At 40.5% G+C, this 22,705-nt stretch overlaps 1 protein-coding gene across 1 annotated transcript; it reads left to right on the forward strand.

Moving 5' to 3' along the window:
* Nucleotides 1-17,482: 17,482 nt before the first annotated feature.
* GJE1 (gap junction protein epsilon 1) lies at nucleotides 17,483-19,308 on the forward strand. The gene is made up of 3 exons (XM_004452043.1): nucleotides 17,483-17,521; nucleotides 18,187-18,369; nucleotides 18,913-19,308. Exons 1-3 carry the CDS (start codon nucleotides 17,483-17,485, stop codon nucleotides 19,306-19,308), a joined length of 618 nt encoding a protein of 205 aa, XP_004452100.1.
* The last annotated feature ends 3,397 nt before the right edge of the window (nucleotides 19,309-22,705 follow it).

Raw genomic sequence — 22,705 nt, forward strand, 5'->3', positions numbered from 1 at the left:
GAGATTCAGAAAGAACACGAGGAACTCAAGTATGAAGTGCACTGACGTTTGAAGTTTACTTTTTCTAAAAGTATTCTATATTCTTTTAAAAGTCCCTATGTGTCTTTTATCAAATGTCTTTAGATCTTGTCTAAAATAATAAAATATGAATAAATTAAAATAAAAATAAAGTAACCCCACGTCTGATTAGGTGCATTGATCCCACTCCTTTTCTCTACCATGCATACAATACCGGTAGAAGGGCAGTTGCAAGGGACCCACCACCACTGACATCCCGTGCTTCCTTAGCCACGGCATCCAATCAGCAGCCTGAACCAATCTGGAAGGAGCTAAATATCTATAAACAACTCAGTATTTGTCACAAACATAAAAGAGGGCTGCCTGGAATGTTTCCTTTTCCTACGGTATTTGTAATTTCGGTGTGGTGTCAGGGCTTTGGTATTTTGTAAGTGGCAACAGAGCCAAAATGTGAAAGTCGACCCCATTTATTGTATGCAAACGCACAAATCACATCAGCCCAATTCATTCCTGCATCCAGGTCACCACGGCTGTCCTTCCAGCTCTCCAGGGATTTCTGTGCATGAAGATCCCGATTATGAGCAGGGAAACTCCAGTGGCTGCCAATGCCTGCAGAGGCCAAGTGCCCTGGAGAGGTGGAAAGACTGATATGAATTTGGTCCACTGAATATAACCTGCAGCGATATTGCCAGAGAAGACCGGAATTTGAATGAGCCTTGGTTGGAAAAATAAATTGCCTTGTTGGCTCCAAAGGCAATCTCCCTCACAGGGCTAAAGCTTTTTTCCTTTGATATTGTGTGGCAAATCATCTCTTTTGCTTCTTTTTTCTTTAAATAACTAGGTGATTTTGACATTTTTGTAGCCAACAATCTGATATTTTTTTCACAACTTGTCTTCTAGAAAATGGAAATTGTTCTCCTTAATTGAGTGGAAATGATTGATCACACTAACAAATGTCTTTCTCAAAATCCATCACAACATTAAACCAAGGTCATGGCACTAATAAAGGTTTTACTTTCCTGGTATTTATTTTCTCTGGGTCCACATGTCTGGATCTATCTAATACCAACAGAAGAAGAAAGCAACAGCATTGTTCAAGAGATGTAACTCTGCTGACATTTACTAAAGAGGCAGTGCCTTGATCAAGACCAAGCAGTAAACATTTCATTCAGAAAACAAGAATGCATTTGTGTCTACAAATGTATTCCACAAGGAGAGAAACAGATTAGCCTTCAGAGTCAGGATGGAGACATAATACATATTAATTGTGAAGGGCAGTACAACGTACTGACTGGGGTTTATATGCCAGATATCCAGCCAGATGATTTGCATTCACATCATGATCATAGCAACACCATGAGCTCATGTTATTACCACTTTACAGATGAAAAAAGTAAATCTGGAGAGGTAAAATCCCATATTCAAGGGCACCCAGACAGTTCTCAGGAAAGAGAACTGCTTATAGCAGATACCCCATTTTCTAAACCCTGCACCTAGCAAGAAGCACATCATCTCCAGGGGATGAGGGCTCCTCTAGGAGACTGAACCAGGCACCTCATTTTAGACGTGTTCCTAATCGCTGTCTACATTCCCACGCATTGTAAATGGCACCTCTTGAAGAGGTTAATTTAGTTAAGGTGTTGTCAAATGATCGATCTGGGTTCCTGGAGGCCTTTTAAAGAGGACCCAGAAGTCACAGGCAGGAGAAGGCAGAGTTGACAGCTGTCTTAGTCTGCTAAATGCTGCCATGGTAGTAGACCAGAAATGGACTGGCTTTCACAATGCGGATTTAACTTAAAAGCTTACAGCTCCGAGGCTGTGAACATGACTGAATCAAAGCATCACCAGAAGATGCTCTCCCCCAAGCTGCAATTCTGGGCAACCAGGTATACAGTGGTGTCCACTCATCTCTCCGTCTCCTCCAGGCCAGGTTGCTTTCAGCTTCTGGCTTCAGCGGCTTCCTCTCAGGTCTGTGTTCCAGTTTCTGACTCCTGGGGCCCTCTCTCTAAGTTTCTACGTATTGTTCTCTGTATCAGCAGCCTTTGTCTCTGTATGTTCATTCTGTTTATAAAGTATAACAGCAGGAGGATTAAGACCCACCCTGGGTTACACCTTATTGGAATAATCTAACCAAATGGCCCTTAACTAGATCTAATCTAATCAAAGATTCACACCCACAGGAATGAACCAATTCAAGAACATAATTTTCTGGGGTCCACCAAAGTCTCAAACTACCACAATGGCCATGTGATATGAGGAAGGAATTCAGGCTGAGGTACTCCAAGGATGTAGTGAGCCAGCACCAAAAGGCTACTGACCCCAGGAGAAAGCCAGCCTTCCAATCTCTGAAATGTGAGGCAGTAAATTCCCATTGCCTAAGCCAACCCACTGTGTGGTATTTGCCATATCAGCCAAACTAATATGACAAACTAAGACAGGAACCTTTTCTCATTCACTCACAGTCACAGTGTACTCTCCAAGCTGTGTGCCAATGGGGTAATTTTTTCTAATGTATACAAGGGTGCCAGGTAGGCTAGCATTAGTCCTGTGTGTTGCCAAATGCTCCAATATTTCAGAGAGAAAAGTTTGCTTTTAGTTTAGTTGATCAGGGACAGGATCTTAGAGATAAGAAATTTAAATTTAGCCTGTATAAGAGTAGAATTTACATGAGGAAGATGGGGGATATAGTGGGAGGGCATTTGTGGAAAATGTAAAGGATCCTCATGTGGAAAAAATACCACATTTAAGGAATTGGAGATAGTCTGGAGTGATTGAAGTGTAGTTTTTCTAGAAGCAGGGGAAAGCAGACTAAATGGACAGAGAGACCTATCTGGAATATTCCAAATGCTAAATTAAAATGTGCTGTCTGTGGTCATTAAACTGAGGAGTCATGGAAGATTTTGATGTGAGACAACAAAGCTATGGACAGGATGATTGTTCTGACGTTGGGTGTAGATATTTTTGACAGAACAAGAATAACACAGTTGAGAAGCTATTGAGACCAGACCTGAACTTCACTGGTGTGGGACTATTGAGAATGGAGAGGAGGGCAAACTGCCACAGTGCATTTATTATTCTTACTTCCTGTGGGTGTTAGTTGGTTTTTTCAGTTCTTAGATCTTTTATTTGTCCATGTGGGCATCAAGTTAAAGCACTCGAATCTTTTGGAATTTGACATAAGGATAATGATTGTGAAAATTTACCCCAAGAGCTTGAATTGTGATTTTAATAGAAATATTAAGTGAATGAAAGAACTCTGATGCTAGTATTAGTTTGCCAGAGCTGCTGTAATAAAGTACCACAAGATAGTTGATTTAAACAACAGGAATTTCTAGTCTTACTGTGTTGGAGGCTATAGGATCAAGGTGTCGGCAGGATCATGCTTTCTCTGAAGTCAGTCGCATTCTGGTAGTGGCTGCTAGTCATCCATAACTTAGTCTCCACGTCCATCCCATGGTGTCTCTCCCCCTATCAGTCTCCTCTTACTGTGTCCAAATTTCCTCTCTTTATAAGGCCTCCAGTTGTATTGGATTAAGGTCCACCCAGGGTCAATTTGACATCAGTTTAACTAATAAGCTCTTCAAAGAATCCCATTTACAATGGGTTCACAGCCACAGAACTGGGGAGTAGGATGTGAACAAGTCTCTGAGGAGACTTGATTCAATCCATAACAAAACCCATTGATCTCTGCACTGTCTTAAGCTCACAAAAACAAACATCTACCCAAACAGACAAGCCTACACCTATACACAGATATCTTTCCAGCCTGCAGTCACCATAGGAAGTCATACATAGAATATTGGGCTCTAAGGGGCTATACAGAGTTATCAAAATCTTCTTTGGACACAAATAAAGGCCTTCATTGAGTTCCTTTTATGAAAGACTTGAGGATAAATGAGAGCTACACTTCCAGTAAATAACAATCTTGAAACACTACTAGGTTGTTGATGCTTTTGAGTCCTGACATATCAGGAATCAATAGAAAGTCACTATACCCTATCTGTGTTCCATTCAATTCCAAATTGTTCTGCCCATCAACTCCAGGATTCATCAGGGTCTTATCTTTTTCAAATCTCTTTGTGTCCTTTAACAGTTGATAAGCTATTTCAGCCAGATTTTATTTAGACATGTTCTTTTCTGTTTACCCATTTTTTAACCCAAGATTTCATTCATTGTTCAGTGTTACATTTTTTTTCTGACAGTTCTATGGGCATAAAATCATCTTTCAACTTATTACTGTAAATTTTACCCAGTTATCCAAATAAGCCATAAATATTATCTTCACTATTATTATTATTATTGCTTTTTACCAACTGTTAATAACTTCTACCAGTTTCATCATGATTAATATTATTTGAAGCCTACCTTACCACCCAAAATAATCTAAGAATTCCTACATACCTTTTAGTATTAGAAAGTTGTAGCACATAAACCCACATCCTAAATTTTGTTCTCAGTAATTTATCATGAATGCAGGTATTGTTCTCCATTCCTCTGTATGTACAACAGAGCTTGCAATGATAAGGTGACTGAAGTTCACAGAGACACTTACAGGAACTTCTACTACACCTTGAACGTTCTATATCCCTAACATATGAAGCTGGAAAAATCACTCCTTTGGAAACTCGCAGAGAATATGGAAACTTTTTAGTTCATATGACTCATAAAACTCAAATAATTAGAGTCAGTAGCAGATTAATATAATCATCTCACATATGGTTTCTTATTGTACCAGTTCCAGTACATTTGCATCCTAAGATCTATATTAATATTTTAAAGATAAATTAGCACATCTCCATATTTATTAAGTAGGAATTCATAGGAAAAATGGATATTAAATTTTCCTTTTAAAAAGAAGCAAAGGTGGTTTATAAATTAGGTGTTCGTAACAGGGAAAGATATTAATCAGCTTTCAAAAGCTAAATTTGCTTCAAAGTCATTATTATTCAAAGCAATGAATTTTCCCTGGTAACATGACAAAAAAGGGAATAAAGAACGGAAGTTCTAAATGATAGCCTAGCAATTTAGCTCAGTGCTTTAATTCAGTGACCTGGAATTTATGCACGTAAGACTGATTATATGTGCTAACAGAGAATTCTATAAGTATTTTTCAAATAAATGTCATATATTTCAAAAATACAAAATATAGGTCAGGGTACACCAAAATGACAAAGCAGTTAGAGTATACTGCTTTCTAAACATAAAACAATCATTAATTTCTCCTACACGAAAGCATCCAAAAAATGTGTTTACAATTTCTCATTATGTTCAACACTGAAAAGCCACAACAGATTGATGAATTGATGAGATTTGGGATGAGTTGTGACAAAAGAATAGTATTAAACATGGGCTTTCAAAGTTTGAGATATTAGGGAATAATTTCACACACACATACACACACATTGACTGTCAGATGTAAACCTCCCTACATGTACTTGGTTCCCAGAATTTCTTTTTTAAACAACATGTACCAATTTTTAAAAATCTGATATTTTTCAGGGGGATAGCTATAACCTTCCAACCAATAAACCTAAAGGATCCAGTTATGGTGTCAAATGGTCAGTAACGATCCTGGTGTAGATATGATTTGAAATCACCTGAAGATTTAAGTGTGCTGAAGTATATATGTTAAAACCCCATTATGTCAGGTCTCAGGGAAAGAAGAGCAATGGATGGTCTTCATCAGAATACAGCATCTTCTCAAGTCATCTTCTCCGTATGTCTCACATCCATGTACTCCAAGTGTCTTAGATTGGTTTCCAAGGATACAGATGTGTTGAGGATGATGAAGAGTTCCCTCAGCAGATGCTCCTGTAAGACGTGTGGAAGGCTGGGCTGTGTCAAGGAAAAAGCTGACTAGCAAGACAGCTGCTACTTCAGCCTTGACAGTCCCCAGGGGAGCTCTGAGCTGGGATGGTCATTAGAGTTGCCACACTGGTTGGTTACTGGTCATGAGTCATGCTCTGGGAAGGGATATACCTTGGGTAAGACCCTTCCTGCAGTGGAGGGCTGGGCTCAGTAAAGGCTGTAGCCATGTCCTGTCCACAGCCAGTGTTCTTCACAGCTGGGAGGTTGGGTGTCTCAGCAAAGCAGCTCAGGATTCACCATCCCAAGGAGGGAAATCTGACCAGGTCAGGCTACTCCCACCCAAAGAGGAGCACCCCACTAGCTGTGGTCCAGTGTATGAGCCCACGTACTGGTGACTTAGGGGTTGGTTCAAATTTATGAAATTTAAAATTTCACTTAAAACTTAAAGCTCTCAGAGAGCTAGAGTCTGGAAAAGTGGCTTACTGGAAATCGGGGGGTAGAGGAAGGATGTGAGTAAATGTCTGTAGGGGTGGAATCTGTGATGAGCTGGGGGTAAGTATGAGCACAAAGAAGGGACAAAATGGGGGCAAGGGGTTACCTTCGGGTAGGGTTTTCTGGGTTTGAGGGGGGCTGGGGATGGGAAGAGGGGTAATATGGTCCAAGAAATAGGTGGGAGGGAGGGGCAACATACAAACATGGGAGAGTGCCAGAAGTTCGTTGAGAACTAAATGTTGAGTAAAACGTATCAAAGTACAAGTAGGAGGGTCACCTGGTTAGGACGCTCAGGGGGTATGGTCTGATGCGGGACGGACTCCAGAGGGAATAGCTGAAGGCTCATTTTGCCAAGGTGGGTTCTACCATTGGGTGGGGTGAACCCATATCCTGGGGAAGACTAATGCCGTCGAATAGAGAGAACTGTATCTCTCGTGAGAAAGGACGGCTCCCAGGGCAGTAGATTGGCAGGCGTTGTGGGCCCTAAGGGGAGGGGAAAATGGACGTGCAATGGATAGAACAAAGGTAAATAAGGGGGCAAAAGAGGAGTTATGTGAGAGTACACGAGGATGAATATAAAACAGCTAATATTACACCAAAAGCATATAGGGGACGACAGACTAATAATGAAAACCATAAGACAAAACATAGGAAAACTAAAAAATTTAGAAAACTGTACAACCTAAGTATGGACCACATAGTAAGCACAAATGTTACCTTGTTTGAAAACTATAGTTTCGGAATCTGTACATCAGTTTCAGGAAATATGATATGAATAAGTTAAAAGATTATTGCTGTGGAAGGGAAAAGGTTTTATGGTGGATCTGGGGAAATACTGTATATTGTATATATGAATTTTGGTGATCTAAGACTCTTCTGAAGCTGACATTATGTTGGGATTCACTTTACGGGAAGTTTTGGATCACAGAGTGGTTCAACAATGGCAGCGGAGGAATACTGATATGGGATGTTACTGACAGGATATATATGGTTGACAGGGAGTTATACAGGGCATATGCCCAGGGTATATGGTAATGTCTATATATACTCATAGTGGAAACAAAAACAACAGCTGGGGGGGTACTGGGCTCCTGGCCGGGGGGTCACTGTTGTAGGCCCTGGGAGAGCAGCGGCAATCCTCCAGGTGCAACGGCAAGAACCAGGAAGGAAGGAGGGCCCAACAGTGGGCTCTTGATAGTACACTTTTGAGCCTATGCACCTGCAATAAGAACAAGGCCTAGAGTAGCATTGTGCCTGGGGGTTTCCTCCTGACAGCCTTCATGTTACTCAAATGTGGCCACTCTCACAGCCAAACTCAGCGTGTAGATGTGATGCATTCCCCCCAGCGTGGGACACAACACCCGGGGATGAGCCTCCCTGGCACCGAGGGATCACTACCACATACCAGCTGAAGAAGCAACTAGAAAATGACCTTGAATTAAAGATTCAATGCGGAACAGCAGAATATACCTGTCTACATATAATAACTTGACTTCGGGAAGCGGTTTGACCTAATGTAAGGGGGAAATGGAAAGGAGAAATGAGATTATAAGGCTGTGAGTCTCTAAAAAAGAGTCTGGAGGTTGTCAGAAGGAATACCCCTATGTACAACTGAACAGAGTCTAAGAGACAGATAAGGTAGATACAACCCCAGGTATTGGTTCTTTTGAGGGATAAAGAGACCCACGGGTTCTATGGTCATGGCAGAAGGGGTTCACTGCCATGACAGATGGCCCTTCTTTGGAGCTGGAGTTTCTGCGTGATGGAAATGGACTCAGAGGGGATCTCTTTTCACAAGACTTGCATGCTACTTTATTGGAATTGTAGTTGGTGCTGAGTTTAAGATATATGTAGGGGATTTGACTCCCTGGACTGATAATATGACACCCAGGCCCAGAGCCTCAACAGACTTCAGCTCCTACACTTTGACTTATTGGACTTACTCCACTCAGCTAACATGGAGTTGAAGAAGGTCAACCACCACAACATGGAGCCTAGAGTGTCTACAACTAGAAGCGGGAAGAGTGCATCCAGTACCCATGTGGAATCTAAGCCCTCACTTGACATAGGTGTACAATGGACACAACCAATCCAATGTCCACAGAGAAAATGTGGAATGGGTGTGGGAACGGTAGCCATGGGGGCTGCTGGGTGTGGGGAACGGGAGGAAGAGATGAGATGTGGAGGCGTTCTCGGGACGTGGAGTTGTCCTGGATAGTGCTTCACGGACAATTACGGGACACTGTAGATCCCCCCAGGGCACACTGGATGGAACGTGAGAGAGTCTGGGCTATGATGTGGACCATTGACTATGGGGTGCAGTGATGCTCAGAGATGAACTTACCAGGTGCAATGGATGTATCACAATGATGGGAGAGAGTGTTGCTGTGGGGGGAGTGGGGGGCGGGGGCGGTGGGGTTGAATGGGACCTCATATATTTGTTTTAATGTAATTTAAAAAATAATAATAAATAAATATTTTTAAAAAAAGCAAAAATTAAAAAAATAAAAATAAAAAATAAAAAAAATAAATAAATAAAACTTAAAGCTCAAAGAAATTCCCAGGATGCTGGGCACAGCATGCCCTGAGGGATTTATAGACTCATCTGCAGCACAACAACCAACCAACTGCTCATTCACAATCCCAGCCATGACAATACAAACATATTTTATGACTATTTGGTAAGTGCCATGCTAGGTACTATGTTAAATGCTTTACATGATCTCATTTAATCCTAATAACAGCACTATGAGGTAGGTTATGTCACAGAAGGGAAGCTGAAACCCAGGAAAAATGAGGAAATATATCCAATATCACTCACCTAAACTGTAAACTAGGACTTCAGAGGCCTTGGTCTTAATTCACTAATGATTACACAGACTGACTGTGTACACAGCCTACACAGACTGACTGCTACTCAGAGTATAGTACTTGACTCTTGGATGGAACTCTATTGACTCCTTCATTTTAACTATAAAAGTAGATCTTCTGTATCATAAATATTGTAAAATTGGTCTTATATTTATTCAGCAGTCACATACCCAATAATCTTAACTCTTCAGACCACTGAGGAGAACAATGAAGCAAATGTAAAGGCTCTTAGGTTCTGGCAGAAATGAGTAACAGGAATTAGCTTTTATCTTCTGCCTTAAACATTTTAAGTACATAGCAGTCCTTGAAAACCAAACCTCCCAGGACTGTAATCCCTGAGAAAAGGGGTAAAGCAGGGAAACCCTGATTGCCCCATTCAGGAAGGGGTACCTTAAAAAAGCCCACTGGTCTCACAGAATTGAGGACCAGAGATCTAAGCTGAGCAGGCAATGGTAGGTAGAATTCACTGGAATGGAGATTTGCAGAGGGTCCCCTTGAAGCTTTGACTGGTTAGTGATCTGCTCATGAGAAGAAACTACCCAAGGCCAGAGAAAGAACCATCTGTAAATAGTTAAGGACAAACAGGGTTGAGGATCTTTTGTGCCTCCACAGTCAGAGTAGAAAGACATTGTCATACATGGTGTCTTATTGTTATACATACTGTATACTTCTTAAATATATGTCCCAGAGACTTAAATCTTTGGTCCATTCATGTGCTGGTTGAGCCCTGAATCTCAGAAGAGTTGCAATGCCTACTTATCAATTCTTTGGATTCACTCAGGACAACTAACAAGGAGATGATGATGGACAACACCAAGGAATAGAGATTATCTACAACTGCAAGATAGTTCCATCCATCTGTCCCATGGGATCTAAGCCCCCTCTCAATTAAAAACAGTGGCCATCACCATACCCAAATCCTCAAGGTGGGGGAAAGAACAATGGACTAAGGTAGAATTATTATTATTCTAGCAATGAAAGAACTTTTATCATTGATATAAAGGCAGTGGTCACCAGAGGTTCAGAGGTGAAGGAAAAGGCATTTTCAGGACATTGGAATTGTCCTGCATGACAGGATATTATAATTTTTTTCATAACCTATAAAATTGTGAGGGGCAGAGTATAAACAATATTGAAAACTATAGTCCATGGTTAGTAGCAATGCTTCAATATGTATTCATCAATTGTAACAAATGTACCACACTAATGAAGGATGTTGCTAATGTGGGAAAGTGTGGGAGGGGAAAGGAGTGGGGCATATGGGAGTCCCCTATTTTTTAATGTAACATTTAGGTAATCTAAAATGTTTTTAAAAATAAAAATAAAAAAATTCATTTGGTAATTTTTCCCAGGCATTTTAATTACAAATTATGATTCAAATCTATTTTTGCTGATTCAAAAACTCAATTTCTAGAACATGGGCTGAGAATTGGTGCTGATGCTCAATTCATATATAATTTTAATAAGGTTTATTATAAAAGTGTGGAAAGGAATAGAGTTGATAGTTAACACCTTATAGTGAGTATAGTTAAAACTGCTGATTTATAAAAGAAATGGTGGCTGCAAGTGGTAATCTGTGGACATAAATGTCAATTGAAAGGAAACTAGATAATAATCTAGGGATTTCAGTGGTGGGTAAAGATTGTAGTTAATAGTATAAATATAAGAATGTTCTTCTTTTACAAAGTGTTAAGAATATAGTGATAAATGGGAAAATTACAACTAATGTAACATATGGATGATAGTTAACAGTAATATTGTAATATTTTTGCACGAATGACAAAGAAGATATTACATCAATTTTAAGAGACAACAGGGGGATAAAAGGGGAGTGTGGGACATGACTCCTAGGGATGAGCCTCCCTGGTGCTGAGGCATTACTACCAAGTACCAGCTGATGATGTAACTAGAAATAGACCTTGAATAAAAGGGTCAACTCAGACCAGCAGAATATCTCAGCTTACATGTAATATCAGGTGTTAAAAACAGGTTTATGACTTTGGGTAAAAGGGGGAAATGGAAAGGACAAATGAGTTTATATGGCTATGAGTCTCCAAAAAAGAGTTGGGAGGTCATCAAGGGGTAATGCTTATGCACGTCTCAGGAGGGTTCCAGAGACAGCCAAAGTAGATAGAAGCCCAGGTACTGGTTCTCTTAAGAGCTACAGAGACACACAGGTTCTGCAGTCATGGCAGATGGCTCTGGAGTTCAGTGCCATGTTAGTGGGCCCTACTCTGGAGTTTCTGTTTCTGAGTGTGATGAAGTTGGACTCAGATATGACCTCTCTACACATGCCTCTTCTGTTACTTTTACTGGACCTGTGGTTGGCGCTGGGGTTGGTGTATACTCAGGAGACCTGAATCTCTGGACCGTCCATGTGACAGCCAGGTCCTGAGCCTCAGCAGACTTGCAACTCCTACCATCTGGTTTATTGGACTTACCCTGGCCAGCTAACAGGGAGGTGAAGAAGGTTAACTACCACACCAGGGAGCCAAGGGAGCTGACAACTGCAAGCAGGAGAACTGCATCCATCATCCATGTGGAATCTAAGCCCCCTCTTGATATAGTGGGGGAGTGGACATAACCATCCCAGGGTCCACAGGCTGGAGGAATAGAGTATGGATTAGAGTGGACTTACTGATATTCTACTATGGAATTATTGTGATTAGTAATGGAAGAAATTGTAGCATTGATGTGGAGAAAGTGGCCACAGTAGCTGCTGAGGGTAGGGAGAGGGAAGAAGAGATATGATGTGGGGGCATTTTCAGAACTTGGAGTTGTTCTGGGAGATACTGCAGGGACAGATGCTGGACATTGTGTGTCCTGCCATGGCCCACTGGGTGGATGGGGGAGAACATAAACTACAATGTAAACCACTATCCATGTGGTACAGCAGTGCTCCAAGATGTATTCGCCAAATGCAATGAATGTGCCATGATGATGAAAGAGGTTGTTAATGTTGGAGGAGTGGGGTGAAGGGAGTGGAGAGTGTTTGGGGACCCCACATTTTTTTAATGTAACATTTTTTTAAAAAAAATAAAGAAGGGAAAAAAGGAGGGAATATGGAATTTTTCCCTTTTGGAGTAATGGAAAACATTCTAAAATTTACTGAGGTGATGACAGAACAATGAGAGCCACTGAGTGTACACATTGAATGGATTTTACAAAATGTGGGGCTGTATAACACAGGGAGTCCAGTAGGGGAAGATGGATTGTGGTTAATAGGACTAACATGAGAACATACTCTCATGAAGTATAACTAATATATAATACTAAGACAGGGTAATAATAATCAGGTGGGTTGGGGAAATGCACCAAATATAAGATATGGGCTATAGTTACTAATATTTTGATGATGCTTTTTCAGACTTTGTAACAAATGTTTCACAACAATGCAAGGTGTTTTTGGTAGGGTGATGTATGACAGCATGGTAAAATGATATCTATGTTTGTTTTGTAAATTGACAACTTTTATTATACACTTATTTTTTTAACATATGTTCATGTATGAAAGATAGACTTTAATAAAATTTTATTTAAAACAAAGAACTCAATTCCTTACTTCCTCCCAAGATTGATAGAATGAGTACCATCTGCATAATAAGAGGGAAAATAATATTTATTGAGAAACCAAGCATGTGTCAGGCCCTGCACTGGATATTATTTCATATCTTTTCTCATTTAATCACAACTTTAGATAAGAGCCATTTTCTCCATTGTACAGATGGCAAAACTGAAATTCACAGTTAATATAAAATGCTTAAATAACAGCTAGGAATGATAAAAAGGAACACAAGCACAGCTCTTCTGGCTTTCCAGGCTGCATTTTCCCACTGAGGTTGGCTATGTGGATGTAGTATCTGGAAAAGAAATAAGGCATTATGTAGAAACCATGCAGTTAGGGAATATTTGAAACAGGAACTCTTTGGTAAAGTAGGAAGATGAGGCTTTCAGTTTATCCATTGGCTCATACAATTACTGGCACCATGCAAGGTACTGACAGGAAATCTCAGCTCTTCAAGTGTGGTTGTAAAACTTAAACCATAAAGCCATAGAATTATGAAGCTCTTAGAGATCATAGAATCCAATTCCATCTTTTCGGAGAAATGGAAAAACACATCCCAGAAGGTTTAATTTTTTGCCTAAAATAACATGATCGATTATTGACCCTTTCTACTGAGCCATCCCCAATTCCATTCCAGAAAATATACATTATTCATGTAGAAAGACAAACCCAATTCTATTTGGCAGGACAGAGATTTCAGTGAGATGCAAATTGGTTAGGGGTTGTGATTTATAAATGTAGGCAGCTATCTGGATTGCCTACTCTCAGCTGTCCTTCTGTGAAACATACTAGGATAAGTACCTAAATGGACTTCTATTCCATCTTATTTAACAGTCACTGGGAATCTTTGGGGAATGAAAATAAATTATTGTAACCCAATGCAAAATACCGAGAGTCAAAGACCGTTAGGGAAAAACTATATTGGAGACCATTCCCCCTTGTTTTTGCCAGATGTAAAGTAAGCCAAATTGTGACCATACTCTGAAAAAGTACATAAAAAGCTTGCCTTATATGAAGCAAATTCTCAACAGTATACACCTCAACGATATTCAGGCATGCACATGTATATATGTGCATGCATGCATACATGCACATGTAAGCACCAAGCTCTCCTGTGAGCCACCTTACCCACAGCACATTCCCAGTAAGTCATGCAGCAGACAGTACCGTAGGAGTTCCACATTCATTTACTGAATGGAAAAAAAAAAAAGGTGAATAAGCACATATACAGAAAAATATAGCTCTAAAACAATACACACAACTTGCTTTTAAAGTACTAAATGTCAAGCCAATGGCAAGTAGTAAGAACATAACATTTGTGGGGTGGTTTTCACATGTTAACCATTACACATTGTGCTTCTTCACTCTTTCATTCCGTTGAATCCTGCCTTGGGTTCTGCACAATATTAGATATTGATGCCCTTTCTGTCTTAGACCACATGAATCTTACATGTTTTGAATCTCAGACAGAAATTTTGGAATACCAATAAGAACTGTCTAAAGATTATACATGATTTCCAGGGCTTAGACTAGTGCTGGAACACAATGGTGATCAATAAATATCAGCAATTGTTATCAGTATTATTTGTGCTAATGGCAGTAGATATGTATTTGCCCTCTCTCCTTTGTCTAAGGTAAGAAAGCTTGAAGAAAATCTGAGTAAGATCTCTGGTATGTTGGCTAAAATTTCAGACCATTCAGTCAGAAAATTAATGGACGTGCCATGTTCATCTTTGCAGATGGGATAGCAGATGCCCTCAATTTGTCCTTGAGCTTCAATCCCACTAGTAGTTGCTGAGCAGAAGCCATATCCTGGATCTTAATAAACTCAAAATAAAGACATGTGCCTCTTCCCAAATCAATTAAAGAGAGATTGAGGAGAGGAGAGACATTGAATAAAGACATGAGATTTGTGTATTTTTTCATTCCTCCCTTACTCCAGCAAACACAAAGATCCTGTACCCTGAAGAGAGTAGTGACCCTTCCTTGCTTAAGAACAAGGGTCATTCTATAAAAAAAGTTTTTAAGCTCACGTAAAGAAAATTAATTAGGAAACAACAGGAAGTTGATTTCATTGAGGACAGGGGAAATGTTGCCCCAGATTTTTCAGTGATTCATATACAGTAACGCTGTGAGGTAGATTCTGTTATCAACCCCAGCTGGAGAAACTGAGACTCAGAGATGTTAAATAAATTGCTTGAGATCTCAAATCTAGTAAATGTGAACCACAGGTTTTCTGATTTTAGAAACCACGTGCCCATTCTTTCCTCCACTGAGGCCACACGAGAAAGGAACATTGGCCCAAGTCATTTCGGCCGAGTCCTCTTGTTTCTCAATGTTGCCCCTGCTCTGTGCTGTGCTTGGTCAGTTCTCTGCTCAGCCTTTGCTCTTAGCAATGAGGTAGGCCCCAGGGGTGGGCCAGGGACCGAGCTCTGCAGAACCACCAGTCACAGGGCACCCCAATGAACCCCTGAACTCTCCACAGCCGAAAAAGGAGAGTCTGAGCTGGATTGACCCCTAATGCCCCATTTCAGGGATCTACAAACCAAATCCCCTTATCAAATGCCCTATAGCCTATCTGTTAACTATCTTCTAGCTATTTCCACAAGCACATTATTTCCATCTGTCACGACCTGGTTTTGCCACTAACTCACTGTGTAGCTTTGGACAAGTTACCAAAGTCCTGGAAACCTCATCTGCAAAGCAGACCTCTAATAGCGCAGACCTCAGGGAGGTAGGATAATTCAGTGAAATCGCGAGTTGAAAACCTTCAGCATAACCCACACAGCTGTGGCCAACTGATTTTCACAAGGGTCCCAAGTACATTAAGTGGGTGAAGAATAGCTGTTTCAACAAATGTGCTGGGAAACCTGATAACCACCGAGAAAACAATGAAGTGGGGCCCCTACCTCTCACCACATACAAAAATTAACTCAAGATGGATTGGGGTCCTAAGAGACTTAACATAACAGCACATGTAAACCATTTGCTAGGCATAATACATCACTCTTGTTGGGGGCTTTTGTCCCACCTGCACAAGACATCCTCGAGTTCACCTGAGGAAGGACTTAAGTGTGCCCGCACAGGCGTGGCCTCAAACTTTCCTTCTCACCCCTTGAGACCAGGCTCTCTAGACAGAAGCAGATGTCCAGAATGCCCCAACTGAGGTCTGGAAGAGGCAGGACCTTTGTAGTTGGACGTCCTCCATCAACACCTCACCCATACGGAGGAGAGTCTTCTCCCTACACTCAGTGGAACCAGATTTGCCACGAGACTTGCTGTGGTCAGTAGGACATTGGCGACCATGAAGCAGGGGTGGAAAAGCTCTTGCACATTTGGGCTTGCCCTCCTGGCCGCTTTGGTGACTTTGCAATCACCTCACAGGGGATGCCTGGGGTAAGCCTCTGCAATGACAGGAGACACACATTTCAGTCACCTGGACAACGCCCCCTGTGCTGCTGAGAGGTGCCACCTGGGCATGGAAGGTTTTTCACTGACAGTCCTCACTCCCCAGAGTTTCTCTTGCTCTCTTCCCCTTCTGGATGTGGCCCTCACCCTGTGGCCTCTGGGAAATCTCCTGTTATCAGAGACGTCCCCCCCTCTCAAGCAAATGTGTCCAAGCCCCAGCTGCACAAGCTCCTTGTGTACTACTGCCCCCTTGTGCTCAAATCTTTTCCTAGGTCAGCCCCAAATTCTCGAACTCACCACCACTCCCCGCCATAAGGGCCTTGCTGTAGGTTACAATAAATATGTGTCATGCAGTCGCTTCTCCATTTGCTGCAGGAGAGCAATGAAGTTTCTGCAGTTACAACCTTTAGCAGAATCGCAAGAGCAATAAGAAAGGCCTGGAACACAGCAGCTTTGGCCCTCCAGCGGCTGCTGGGTCCCATAAGCAGAGCTCCCGGTTAGAAGGCAGCTTCTTGGTGTCCTGGTCCTCGCTGATCCAGCACTGGGGACAATGTCCAGCAGAAGACGTTTCTTGTAGGACAAGTGAAAGGCTGGGAGGAGGGAAAGGATGGCTCCTCCGATATGTGTTAGATCCTGGTCTTATCTCACTTAGTTGCCCCCTACCATTTTCCTTGACACAGAGACCTAACTGCAGATTTTTTCATGTCTGTGGCAAGCACGCAACAGAAAGGCAAATTTTGGATCACATCAGTCACATTCAGTGATGCCATAACTATCAGTCATGTTATAATTTCTTAGACTTCTATAATTAATTCTATTCCAAAAAGTGGGGGGAAAAAAAACAACAGAAATATTTCTCGTGAACTTATTTTTCAGGAAACTCCTAAATCGAGGCAAAGGATAGATTCCTTGGACATTTTAGGAGGACACTTCAGGCTGAAGGCCCCCTGCTTGTAGGAATTCTCAGGAAGTCGCAGAGGCAGGGAGTGCCCGGAGCCTTTAGCCTTTGTCCCGGGGCCTCTTGCCCGACGGGCACGCTCCTCCGGGTATCTCTGCTGACGGTGCAGGTTCACGGGATTATGAGGCTGAGCACATGCCCTCTGCTTTTGTTTCTTTGTTTCTGTTTTGTTTGGGTCAGAGATAGGAAACACTGGGGCCCTGAGATCCATGGGGGGAAAGAGATAGAAAAGGAGGAGGGGAGAGAAAGTTGCCGTGATCAGTACTTTCTGCTGTATAAGTTTTGAGAGCGTGATTCCGGCAGACAAGAACTGGATACGTGAGTGGAGACTTAATCCCCAGTGAGGCCAGGATCCCTGAGTCATGTCTTCAAATTACATCAGGAACTTCTATGAAGGATGTGTAAGTAGCATACAAACCAACGAAATCGATTGTTTGAGACTTGTCCATGTGTTTGCACAAGTGTTGCTGAATGAAGCACTCTGCATGTATGAGAGTAATATAAACATCAACTGAGCATTTCATAATAGTCTCAATTTAAAACTAGAAAAAGAGTTCAAGAGCTAGAGTTAGCTGCTGATGTTGTAAAGTATCTTACTCTATCAATGCTATAATTAAGAAGAAGAAAATACAGTATTATGACAACTAATACTAGGTTGACACTCTTTGGTTGTTAAGATGGTCTATTTACTGATCAGTTTAGTATTAGCTAATTTTCCAGAAAGAGGTTTGAGATATTCCAAGGTTCTTGTGATTTTGTTGCAAAAAGCTTAAAGGGATGGGGGATATTTACTGAATTCAAATCTTTTAAAATATCTCCAAAATTAGAGAGTTGATTAGAATGCTATTCCTTTGCATCTGTTGCATTCCATGTTTTAAGAGGGAAAAGAGGGCTGAGAAATCTCTTAATGCAGGATTTGCATTTGGGTTTGAAGCCCTCTACGTGTCTACCTTGCTTTAAAACGTTACGAATCGTACATGTTTAAATGTGGACGTGGAGACTCGGTTTAGTCTACCCTTCTCTAATGCTTATTGTCAAGTGATTTTTCCCCCTAAACCGACAACAGGTCAAGCCTCCGACAGTGATGGGCCAGTTCCACACCCTTTTCTTCGGGTCGGTCCGCACGTTCTTTCTTGGGGTGCTGGGCTTTGCAGTCTACGGGAACGAGGCTTTGCACTTCAGTTGTGATCCAGACAAGAGAGAAGTCAATCTTTTCTGCTACAATCAGTTCAGACCAGTCACCCCACAGGCAAGCTCTTCTGTGTATGCATTCCCTTCCACTACGCCAGAGAAAATGTTTCTTTTTCAAATTCAGAGTAATGCCCTGCTAAAGTGAGGAATAATCTAATAGGCGTTATTTTGAGGATTATGTTAACTTTGTTTTAATTAGTCGAATCTTCCAGGTTAATTAATTTTTGAGTTGATCGAGAGTTTCTTTCAAGTCCACTGTTCAGTGATATCTTGATGTTAGAATTATATTCTGGGCCTGTGTGTAGAAATTGGAAATTAAGTTGCTGCTAAAATAAAGTACATCATCATTAGTGCTAATTGGTAAGAGATGACAGTAAAATATGATTATATTTTCACAAATACTATGTATTTAAGGTTGAGGTTTTTAAAGCTTTGGCAATTAAATAAGATATGCTCGACAAGATTACCTTCATTCTATTATTGTATTGCTCGTAAGATTTTTATTAAACTTGGGTTTTTTAGGTTACTTTCTCTAGAGAGTCAGTGAACATTTTTAATGTTGAGGAATGGATAAGATAAAGCTATTTCTGACATACTCCAGGTGTTCTGGGCGTTGCAGCTCGTCATCGTCCTGGCTCCTGGGGCCATTTTCCACCTTTATGCAGCCTGCAAAGACATCAGTCACGAATGCATTCTTCAAAAGCCCGCCTCCACTGTGATTTACATCCTCTCTATTTTGCTAAGAATTAGTCTAGAGGTGATAGCATTTTGGCTTCAGATTCACCTCTTTGGTTTCCAGGTAAAACCTCTTTTCCTGTGTGATGCTAGATCTCTGGGGGAAAAAAATAATATCATAAAATGCATGGTGCCAGAACACTTTGAAAAGACCATTTTTCTCATTTCAATGTACACCTTTACTGTCATTACAATGGTGTTATGCGCTGCGGAGGTTTTTGAAATCATATTTAGAAGATTGTGCCATCTCAACCATCAATGACCAAAGGCTTGAGAACCTACTGTCACGCCACTGTGATTTATCAATACCATAAATGTCTGGTTTTCAACCTTCCTGAAATGTATGGCTTTTCTAAAATACAATGCTAAGTTTTAAGACAAAGTCTAGAATAAGCTCTCATTCTATTTTGATTTGGGCATTCATTTTGTAGAAAATGTGCATGGGACTTAGGTTAACTCATTTTGAGTAAGTTCTTTTATAGGTTCTTTCACTTACAGTGTCTCACTTGATGACAGCACTTAGTAGCAAGAGAAGATCTTATTATCTCTTTTTTCACACAGTAGAAAACTGAGGCCCAGGGAGGTTAATTTGTGTTCGTAACATCGTACAACCAGACTCAAACATAGATCTCCTGACTATAGAACCATTTGTCTTTCCACTACACCACGCAACTTTAACTTTGAGGATATAGTTTCTTTTTACATTAATGCAAAATGTAACTTACTTAAGCACAATAGTTGTAGATTAATTATTGGGTCATTTTATAGTTCGATCATTATTTAGAAGGAATGGAGCCGATACCTTTTCAATATTAGACCCATTTACATTGCAATTTTCCATATTAAATTAAATGGAAATGTAGCTACCACATAAATAAAATGCGCTATGAGATGTATGGTTTCCTTGTGTTTTTTGTGTCAAAACCCACCTCCGTGCTCATGGATAGCCTATGATTATAGCTTCTATCTTCAAGATTATTGACATAGAAGTTTTATTTATATTAATCTACACTTCCTAGATAAGTATGAAATTATTTAAAAAGACAATTTTATATCAATAGGGCATTTTTTTAAATGTTTCTGTCTTACCAACAGGCAGCTATCAATCTGAATCCTAACGTATGACTGCCTTATATTAGTGCTTTATTAGGGAAAGTATAGTCAGTCAAATACTGTGCTGTCTCCACATGAAAGCACAAGAGAAAATCAAACTTCCCTTTACTCGACAAATAACTACTGTGTATCTATTCTATAGCATATACTGCATTGAAAGCTTAAGATACAAAGATAACCATGACTTCTGCCTTCATAGGATTGCGTTCTGGTAGGCAGTCCGACGATGTGCTAAGAAGGCGGAAGGGGCTGTAGATACATTCCAGCCTAAAGGGAAAGAGTAGTTTTTCACTGTCTTTGTTTAGGCTTGACGTTAATTTAAAAAAAAAAAAAAAAAATTAACCAGTCTGATTCTTACTTTCAAATCCTATTTAGATAATTTACTCCTCTACTGCCTGCACCCAGCCCACCTTTCCTGGTTCTTTGCAAGGCTGGTGATTTTTTATTAAGAGCCAGACCTTGTGTTTCATCTTGGTGGAGGATGAATAGTTTTGTCTTAAACTTTCTTCTGCGTTTTAGTTTCCTAGGCTGCTTAAAGAAGATACCATGCAATGGGTAGGCTTACACACTGGGAATGTACTAGCTTACAGTTTGAGGCCAAGAAAATGTCCAAATCAAGGTATCATTGAGGTGATGCTGTCACCTTAAAGACCGGCTGCCGGGGACCCTGGGCTCCTCTGCCACATGCAAGGCACGTGGTGGCATCTGCGCATCTCTCCTCGTCCCGGTTCCGTTGGTTTCAGTTTCTTGGGGTTTGTGACTTTTTCCTTTCTCTCTCTGTATTCATTCCATTTATAAAGGACTCCCGTAATAGTGTCAAACCCCATTCTGCACGAGGTAGGTCACACCTTAACTGAAGTAGCGTCATCAAAACACTCTACCTGCAATGAGTTTACACCCTCAGGAATGGATTAAATTTAAAAACATGTTTTTCTGGGGTTACCTACAGCTTCAAACCACTACATTCTGGAACACAGTTACTCGGAAACAGTTTGATCTTTTCTGCTTCCTTCTGAGGCTTGCTAGATGGTATCCAAATTACAGAGGCAAATCTTTTCTGAATACCCTACCAGATGACCATTTAGTGGCTTAGAAATGTGGTTCTTCTACTCCACCATTCTCCACATCTTGAATTCCATGCTCAAACTGGTTGGCTCATGGTTGCAATCTAAACCGTTGTGGCTCTAGGAGGCAGGTTGTCATTGTGCCCAAGGAAATAGGGAGAAGGGGCAAAAGGATGCTCTCCTGGCTTGCATCATGGATTTTCTCAGTCTACAGTTGATTTCACTTAGCTCCATTTCCTATTCATAGATGAACCCTTTCATTTATTCTCCTTCTATTCTGATTCATCTTCCAGGGTTGCGCATAACATGCCCCCTTAGTATATATTCTACTCCGGTGATTGGGAGACAGCTATCCCCTATGTGACCCCTGGGTAGCGTTCCTTCCAACCATTTCTGGTAGCCCTTAGCCTGGAAAGGACACTGCAGTGATCAGAACTCAGTAGAAGACTGGAGCAAGGGACTTTGCAGCTCTCTGGACCCCTTCATGGTAGGCTGCCCTGTGAAATCTGAACCCGTTCACCTCCCTGGATGCTGCCTCCTCCCCTGACCCCGTAGAAAGACATTTCTAAGCCCTCAAAGGAACCCTGCTTATCCTTTTTCTTTTCAGTCAAGAGCACATATTCTTATATTAAAAGATACAGATCAGTCAGGTGAGAGAGTTGGTTTGGACAACGTTTGTAATTCCTTACTGATCTACTGTTCTATGATTCATTTATGTCAGTGACAATCTTAGGATTGTTAGCACACAGCTATATTCTCCTGCACAATAAATACTATCTATAAAATTCAGATTAAAGAATAAAAACTGATTTTTCTGATAAAATGTAAATATAAAAATGAATAAGAATGCTAAATTATACAAGCATCTAACCATTTAAAAAGGTATTTAAAACTATTTCATAAAGGGCCCTTGGGCTGAATAAGTTAATTTAGACTGAAGTTATTCAGACTATTTTTAAATGAACAAGTCAGAATACTATATATTAAAATCCATGAGATAGGAACAAAGTTCAACATGCAGAAAACTGACAGTTGAATATACGTTTGTTATTAAAGAAGAAATAATAAATGTAATTCATAAAGCAAAATCAAGAACTTCCGAATTAAACTAAGAAGGACAAAAATTATTTAAGAAGGTAGTAAGATAGAAATGAATAAATTAGATAGTTGAAGATAGTTCTTGAAAAGATCAATGAAATAGATAAGCCTCTGACAAATCAAATCACTTATAAAAGAATATTATTGTAGAAATCTTATAACAGATGTAAAGTTGTATATTATCACTTGAACTATGCTGTGATAATTTAAAGATGAATATATAAAATCTAAGACAACCAGTAAAACAAAACCACAAAATGTTGGCAAACATGACAGTAAAGGAGATTGAATGGAATCATAAAACATACTCAATGATCCAAAAGATGGCAGAAAAGAGAAAAAAGGAATGAACAACAGATGGGACAAATAGAAAACAAAGGTGGT

The sequence above is a fragment of the Dasypus novemcinctus genome, chromosome 11 (genome assembly GCF_030445035.2).
Source record: "Dasypus novemcinctus isolate mDasNov1 chromosome 11, mDasNov1.1.hap2, whole genome shotgun sequence".
NCBI classification, from domain to species: Eukaryota; Metazoa; Chordata; class Mammalia; order Cingulata; family Dasypodidae; genus Dasypus; species Dasypus novemcinctus.

Excerpts from the sequence above, each read along its gene's own strand:
- GJE1 (XM_004452043.1), top strand. The coding sequence starts at position 17,483 with ATGTCTTCAAATTACATCAGGAACTTCTATGAAGGATGT. Across the intron at positions 17,522-18,186 it reads GGAACTTCTATGAAGGATGT|GTCAAGCCTCCGACAGTGAT; the intron begins GTAAGTAGCATA and ends AACCGACAACAG. Across the intron at positions 18,370-18,912 it reads TCAGACCAGTCACCCCACAG|GTGTTCTGGGCGTTGCAGCT; the intron begins GCAAGCTCTTCT and ends GACATACTCCAG.